Source organism: Phaseolus vulgaris, chromosome 10 (genome assembly GCF_000499845.2).
Source record: "Phaseolus vulgaris cultivar G19833 chromosome 10, P. vulgaris v2.0, whole genome shotgun sequence".
Taxonomy (NCBI): domain Eukaryota; kingdom Viridiplantae; phylum Streptophyta; class Magnoliopsida; order Fabales; family Fabaceae; genus Phaseolus; species Phaseolus vulgaris.
Genome location: NC_023750.2, coordinates 3913767 through 3922171, shown reverse-complemented (window position 1 = coordinate 3922171; position 8405 = coordinate 3913767). Strand labels below are relative to the sequence as shown.

Genomic DNA, 8405 nt, shown 5'->3' with positions numbered 1-8405 from the left:
AAAGATGCATTTGTTATATTTTAAAACTTAAAAAATGGACGCATAATATAAAAAAAAAAAGGAATATATTGGAGAAAATTTCATAGGTATTAGTATAATATTTATTTTTTCAGTGATTCAAAGTTGCGTGCGTTGGACAAATGGCTAAAGTAAAAGAGGTTCTGTGATATCATTTGACTATAAAAATTGTAAAATAAAATTATTTGACATCACACTCACAGCAAACATATATATTAAAAAATAAAACAAATATGATTAAAACATATATATTTGACTGCGTTGCATTATTGGTTTCCCTTCTGCTAAAAGTTCATGACCTCGTCAATTCCTTCCATGGAATTGGCCTCTTCAACATCCAAACTCCCACGGATGTACGATGTACTCATCAACTTTAGTGGAGAAGACATCCAAAGGAAGTTTGTGTCTCATCTCGATTCTGCCCTCTCTGCTGTTGGCTTCACCACTTTCCTTCACCACCCCAATGCACTCAACCAAACGCACATCCAACAACCTATTCTCAATCTCTCTCGTGTAGCTATTGTTGTTTTCACCAAAACCTATTCTCAATCTGCTTGGTGTCTTCATCAGCTTCAACAAATCATTAGATGGCAAGAAACTTATTGTCGACATCTTCTGCCCGTTTATTACGAAATTCAGCCATCTGATGTGCGTCTTCAGATGGGTGATTTTGGAAAAGCCTTCAAAGCAACTGCACACCAAACATTTTCAGGACAACAACTGGCACATGCCATGTCCAAATGGAGCCACGCACTCACCAAAGCTGCAAATTTCTTTGGATGGGATGAGAGCAATTACAGGTAAATCACTCACTCAATCACCATGTTTTCAGCTTCTCATTTAATTTTGGTACTACTTGACTTCTTCCATGATTGCTATTGAACTTGAAGGAGTGATGCTGAACTGGTGGACAAAATTGTTAAGACCGTTCTTAATTTACCAGTCTTGTCTGCTACTAAATTTCCAGTTGGATTACAATCGCGCATGGAGGATCTTACTCGAGCTATCAAAAATAAATCCACGGAAGTTTGTAGGATAGCAATATGTGGACAGGGAGGATCTGGTAAAATCACCCTTGCTAAAGCCATCTACCATCAAATTCATGGTACATTCACGGAGAAAAGTTTCATTGAAGAAATTAGACAAATTAGCGGAATAAAAGGGGGTCTTCGTTTACTAGAACAAATCCTTTCAGATGTCCTAAAAACGAAGGTAGAGATAGATAGCTTTGAGATGGGAAGACGAATGATTGAGGAAAGACTTTCTGGGAAAAGGGTGCTCATTGTACTTGACGATGTGCCTCCGTTTGATGCCACATTACTATGGGAATGCCGTCATTGGTATGGAGGAGGAAGTGTAATAATCATTACAACAACACATGAAAACCTACTGATGATATCTCAAGCTGATTCTATTTTTCAGGTAGAGCTAATGAACACAGATGAGTCCCTTGAGCTTCTTAGTTGGCACGCATTTAGAGAAGCAAAACCAAAAGAAGATTATCTTTTCCTTGCAGAAAGAGTAGTTGCTTATTGTGGAGGACTACCTCTAGCTCTTGAAGTCATTGGAAGTTATTTATATGAAAGGACGAAACGAGAATGGAATAGAGTACTCTTACAACTAAAGAAAATTCCCGAGCTTATTAAATTTGATCAGATACTGAAAATAAGCTTCGACGGTTTATGCAATCAAATGGAAAAAGATTTATTCCTTGATCTATGTTGTTCCTTTGTTGGTAAAGGCAGAGCCTATGTTACGAAGATCCTAAATGGCTGTGGAATAGAGGCTGATAGTGGAATAAGAGTTCTGATAGAGCGTAGTCTCATACGAGTTAATAAGAACAACAAATTAGGAATGCATTCGTTACTACGACAAATGGGAAGAAAAATTATTGGTGAAATCATTGATGAGGATATGAAGCTTGCTATTGTAAGAACATTCTTAATCTATGGTTTTGAAACTTCTTTTGGAAGTGGTTGCTTTCTCATGCGAAATATATTTGTTTCTCTTAGCTCTTTTCATCACCGGGGACAAGAGTCATTCAGGGTTGGCCTTCCACAAGAGATTCTCCTGTAGGTGTAAGAGACTCATCAAGACTTCTGAAACTGGCTGCAGATTCTAAGTTCCTTTCTGCGAAATTAAGATGGATCAGTTTGCGAGGGTTTTCTTCAGAATACCTACCTAACCACTTTTATTTGCATGATGCAATAGTGATTGATTTAAAACACAGTTTTCTTCGATTGGTTTGGAAAGAACCCCAGGTTTTTATTACTTGTCATTTTCTTTTAAAATTATTATTTGTTTTCAGTTATAACTATTTCGTTTTTTCATTTTCTTCTCTAATATTTTATCAAAAACTATATTCTTGAAGGTTTTGACGTGGCTGAAAGTCCTTAATCTTAGTCACTCCAAGTACTTGATAGAAACCCCTGACTTTTCGGGACTACCAAGTCTTGAACAGCTCATTCTCGAAGATTGTCCAAGATTGCGCGAAGTACACCAATCTATTGGTTGTCTCTCCAATCTTATACTGCTAAATTTGAAGGACTGTACAAGTCTAAGCAATCTTCCTGGAGAGATATATAAGCTGAAATGTTTAAAAACTCTGATTCTATCTGGTTGTTCGAAGATTGACCTAATGGATATAGATATAGTGGGAATGAAATCCTTCATGACTACAATTGCTGAAAATACAGCTATGAAACAACTGCCTTTTACAATTGTAAGCCCCAAAAGCATTGGATATATATCCCTACGTGGATTAGAGGGATTGTCACATAATCTTTTTCCTTTTATCATTCGGTCTCGGATGTCGCCAACAATGAATCCCGTATCTTATATTCATTCCTTCATGCATATGGAAGATAATAATTGGGATGATATATCACCATTGCTTAGCAGCCTCGAAAATCTTCGAAGCGTTTCAGTGTAATGTGACGCCGAGTTTCAACTATCTGAGCAAGTAAAAACCATAGTGGCCGAATATGGTGCAAATGTTAGAGAATCAGTTCTTTCAAAGCATCACGTAAGGTATTCTCTGACTGGTGTTGGAAGATACAAAGAATTCTTCAATACTGTGAGCGATATCATACCTAAGGTTCTTCTCTCGCTTTCCCTTTGTTTATTACCTTCACCATCATTTTAGCTATTATTTGAGAGAACATAAAATAATCCTAATTAAGTATCTTGTAGAAACTACAATACTGAACTTTTAGCACCCTTCGCTTCGCTAGCCCCACGAATTCATCTAAAAGTATCTTATTTTTATAATCAACTAACCAAGTGATTATGCTTATACTAAGTACTACCAAATTGATTTCCACTTTCTTGCTTTACTAGCTTCAAGATTGCTTTATTCCCAATGATCATAGAAATATAAACTAAGAGAGACAAAAATAGAAATGCATTCTAAATCCTTAAAGAAATGAAAGTGATATATACACAAATTAACCAGATATGTTTTAATCATGTATAACATTTTTGTTTAACTAAACATGTCATTTTTTATCACATGATACAGGTATTTGAAAGCAGTGAGTCATGTGATGTTTCTCTCCCAGGTGACAATGATCCTTATTGGTTGGCCCATATGGGTGAGGGACATTCTGTTTCTTTCACGGTGCCTCAAGATCGTGTGGTGAAGGGAATGGCTTTGTGTGTTGTTTATTTATCAACCTCCGAAATCATTGAACCTGAACTTAGTACTGTCTTAATTGTTAATTACACGAAGTTCACATGCCAGATACACAACCATGGCACGGTAATTTCCTTTAATAATGAAGATTGGGCTGACATAATGTCAAATTTAGGATCAGGAGACAAGGTGGAGATTTTTGTGAGTTTTGGTAATAGATTGGTAGTCAAGAACACATCTGTCTATCTAATATGTAGTGAATCAATGCCAAAGAAAAATTCTTTTACTAGATTTATAAAGAAATTTGTAATGTGAGAACAGCCGGATCCTTTGAGTTATGGAATTAGTCCTGGTGTCCTTGTTGCAATTCATTTTTTCTGATCCTTTCCTTGTTTTTCTTTTGAGTAGAGCTCATAGTAAAGAGATTCATATTTATTTTACCCTGTTTCTCATCATTTCTCACATTGTGCTTGCTTGGCTTTACTTAGCTGTTTATTGGATTTGCTTTCTCGTTGTTACTTTTGTCAATTCTTTTCCCTTTTAGCATATAATACTACATTCAGAAATCCTCGTATTGCTTATGAAATAAAGATAGTTGCCGTTCAATAATTTGTTATGTGTTTTGCCTTACTATATGCTATGTACTCTGTTTTTATTTCAACATAAGAAGCACCGTAGCCTCATCCCTTTATTTCAAACTAAATTAAACAAAGTTTGATTTCATTTCTCGTTTTTTACACTGATTCTATTTGTTTTATGTATAATTTAAAAGTATTTCATTTTTTTTTCAATTTACATTTATAAGTTTTGTTACATGAACTGCATGGGTATGTATGAGCCGCAAGCATTGTTATATATATATATATATAAGCCATTGTTATATATATATATATATATATATATATATATATATATGTTTATGTATAATTTAAAAGTATTTCATTTTTTTTTCAATTTACATTTATAAGTTTTGTTACATGAACTGCATGTATGGGTATGTATGAGCCGCAAGCATTGTTATATATATATATATATATATAAGCCATTGTTATATATATATATATATATATATATAAGCCATAGACGATGCTACTGTCTTAATAGCCGCATGCATTTACTTTACCCTGTTTCTTACTCCTCCACATCATCATCATCATCAACTTCTTGTTTTCTCTTCTTCCTTTGTAATCCAAATATACCTTCCACTTCAATGATTTTATGATTTTATTGGCACGTGACATTTGATCTACTTGGTAAGGGACGTTCTCTTCCATGTCATTTGAGTCAATGTGACCTTTGAGTCAATGTGACCTTAGGCTTGTTTTAATTCAACATATCAACCATGTTTGTCTACTTGAAATGTTGGATATAGGACATAGTACACTTATCTATGCCAGATTAAATGGATCAAATGGTTAGTATCTTGAAGTCATTGAATATCCACAATATTATATTTAAGTTCAACACTTGCACCTCTTCTTGATGGATCAAACATGTATTGGTCGAGGTTGGATGATCCTATAACTCTAAGTATCAGATGTTGCACGACTGACTAGTGTAAATACATCAAGATAAAAAGAAATACGTGATATATTAGGTAATTTCATTTTTATGATTATACACAATAAACACGACCCATCAATGATAGAGTCAATTACAATGGTATAAATAAGCACATTAGACAAAGCAAAGGTACTTCACTATTACAACATTAATAACACCTAAATATTAAATACTCACTTGAGCGTCGAAGAACCTTTTGTAGATGCACTCCCGTCAAGAGCCGAAACCCGAATGCAAGAAGAAGGAAAGTAAGTAAAGCACGACCGAGGGGAGGAATTAGTTGTCAAACAGGTAGCAAATACTGTCTTAGCCCTTTACAAGTATAATTGGTGTTTACCGTGGGACCGAGAGAGTAGCAGAAGTCATAGAAGTAAATGATATCAACACGAAACATGACTTACAAGAGGATAACTGAAGCCGACCAGATGGTCTTGCTTCTATCCCCACAAAGGGAGATGGCAGAGATAAGGCAGAAGAATGAGGAGGAGATACATGTCCTCCGAAGGGAGAACAAAGAGATGAAGCGGCACTTGGTCGCATATAGCTCAATTGAGAAGCAACCAATTAAGGCTGTGGCTACCAGATGTAACCTTGCCAAAATACTTTTGGGCAGATGTTGTAAGTACTGCATGTTATGTGATGAACCGGGTTCTCATCAGGCCTATCTTGAAGAAGACTCCATATGAAATGCTCAATGGAAGGAACCCAATATAGGTAATCTAAAGGTATTTGGATGTAAGTGTTATATTTTTGAATAATGGTAAAGAAAATCTTGGAAAATTTGATGAGAAAGCAGACAATGATATTTTTCTTGGTTACTCTTTATCTAGTCATGATTATAGGGTTTATAATAAAATACTCATGACTGTAGAGGAATCTATACATGTTGTATTTGATGAAACTAACCCTACAGAACAAAGTTTCTTGAGGAATTGTGCTAAAGAAGATGAGCAGAACATCTTTCTAAAGAATCTAGAAACCTGTCTAGAAAAACAACCGATTGATATTCTGCAATAGGATGAGCTACCCAAGGAATGAAGGATTCCAAGAGACCTCTCTGTGGAAAACATAATTGGACAAATTCATAAGGAAGTTTCTACACGAAAAACCATAGCAAACTACTGCAGCATGGCCTTCATCTCTCAAGTTGAACCCAAATAAGTTGATGAAGCTCTCAAGGATGAGAATTGGACTGCTGTTATGCATGAGGAGCTAAACCAATTTGTCAGGAATGATGTGTGGCTCCTAGTTCCCAAAATAGATCAGATGAACATCATTGGAATAAAGTGGGTGTTCAGAAACAAGGTAGATGAATCAGGGTGGTAACAAGGAACAAAGCAAGACTTGTTGCAAAAGGGTACAATCAGGAAGAAGGGATAAACTATGACGAGACCTTTGCACTAGTAGCCAGATTGGAAGCTGTAAGGTTACTGCTAGCCTTTGCTTGCATGAATGGGTTCAAATTGTAACAAATGGATGTGAAGAGTGCCTTCCTTAACGAAGTTATCAATGAAGAGGTCTTTGTCTCACAACCACCCGGGTTTGTAGAGTCATCAACATCTCAAGCATGTATACAAGCTGAAAAAGGTCTTGTATATGGTCTTAAGAAAGCTCCAAGGCAATGGTATGAGAGGTTAAGTAATTTCCTCTTGTCTCATGACTATGAAAGAGGGAAGGTTGACAAAACTCTCTTTATCAAAAAATCAAATTTCTTCCATTATTTTAGTCTATGTTGATGACATTATTTTTGGTGCTATTAATGATAACTTCTGTAAAGAATTTGTGACAGCTATGCAAGGAGAACTTGAAATGTCAATGATGGGAGAGTTGTCCTTTTTCTTGGGACTGCAGGTCCAATAATCAAAGGATGGCATCTTTCTAAGTCAATCCAAGTATTGCAAGGAAATCCTCAAAAAGTTTGAAATGGAGCAGTGTAAAGAGGCAACTACACCAATGTCCACAAGCTGCTACATGGATGCTGATGCAGTTGGAATTGTAGTAGATCAATCCAAATATAGGGATTTTATTGGCTCTTTGCTCTACCTTACAGTCAGCATACCAGATATTATGTTTGCAGTATGCCTTTGTGCTAGATTTCAGTCCAATCCGAAAGAATCACACCTTAAAGCTGCCAAAAGAATTATGAAGTATCTAAAAGGCATATCCACTATTGGGTTATTGTTGATCTTTCTCGGCAAGTGTACCGAATCAACTGTAATATAGTACTCTTTAAAGTACGAATGTCGAACCCACAGAGAACAATTCTAATTAAGATGTTCTGTTTTAAAACTCATTAAGTATAGAAAATAATTTTGAGACTTTGTTCATAACCAAATTAAAGATTTCACAAGAACTCAAAGATTTAGGGTTTGATTTTGGATGTAACAAAACCAACTTATCAAATATAGAGAAAGATACTTGGGATTGAATTGCGTTTATCTCAATCATCTGTATTTTGAATAATACAATATATAATACTCAAAACTATTTATTCTTGATGCTTAATTTAAAGTCATTCATCTTGATTCCTCACAGATGAAATTCATAAGATAATTTCTCAAACACTGATTCCTCAGATATTTAACAAATCATCCAGCTTTAGGAACAGAATTATAATGCAATCAATAACCTGGAATCTATTCCTAGCATTACAAGTTATCAAGTATTTTCGTTTATTTCAGATCCTTAAAGGTACTTTCCAGTTAAATTTAAGGATCAAAATCAAGACTCTATTGATCAGACAGAATCAAGCAATAAGCATAAAACGAAAATACCAAGAACAAGTAGAAAAGAGAATTTTATATATATATCACCAAGAATACATTTGATCAAGATAAATTACATTCAATCCCAAGTTAGAAAGAACTTAGCCACTCATGACAGCTCCTCCAATCTTCATTCTTGATCTGGATTGCATAAGAAGGGCTGATCTGAGCAAGTTCTTTTCCTAAGAACAGAGGTTTCTTCTCTTTCTCTCACTAGTCTCTTTCTAAAAAACCTAATCTGTTTTCCACCGCTCGTTTTGAGTTATGTTTTAGAATTTATATAATCAACTTTAGCTCAAGCTAGCCCGTTTTAGCTTGAGCTAGATCTTTCGGTGCATTTTTAGCTTGAGCTAGCGATTCTAGCCTGAGCTAGATCAGTACTGCACCTTTAATCAGCTCTGGACAGTTTTAGCTTGAGCTAGCAA

At 35.3% G+C, this 8405-nt stretch overlaps 1 protein-coding gene across 1 annotated transcript; it reads left to right on the top strand.

Annotated features, from left to right (window-relative positions):
• The first annotated feature begins 257 nt into the window (after window positions 1-257).
• LOC137819446 (disease resistance protein RUN1-like) lies at window positions 258-4092 on the top strand. The gene is made up of 5 exons (XM_068623301.1): window positions 258-818; window positions 909-1947; window positions 2031-2279; window positions 2390-3115; window positions 3539-4092. Exons 1-4 carry the CDS (start codon window positions 313-315, stop codon window positions 2948-2950), a joined length of 2355 nt encoding a protein of 784 aa, XP_068479402.1. The 5' UTR covers window positions 258-312; the 3' UTR covers window positions 2951-3115; window positions 3539-4092.
• Window positions 4093-8405: the final 4313 nt, after the last annotated feature.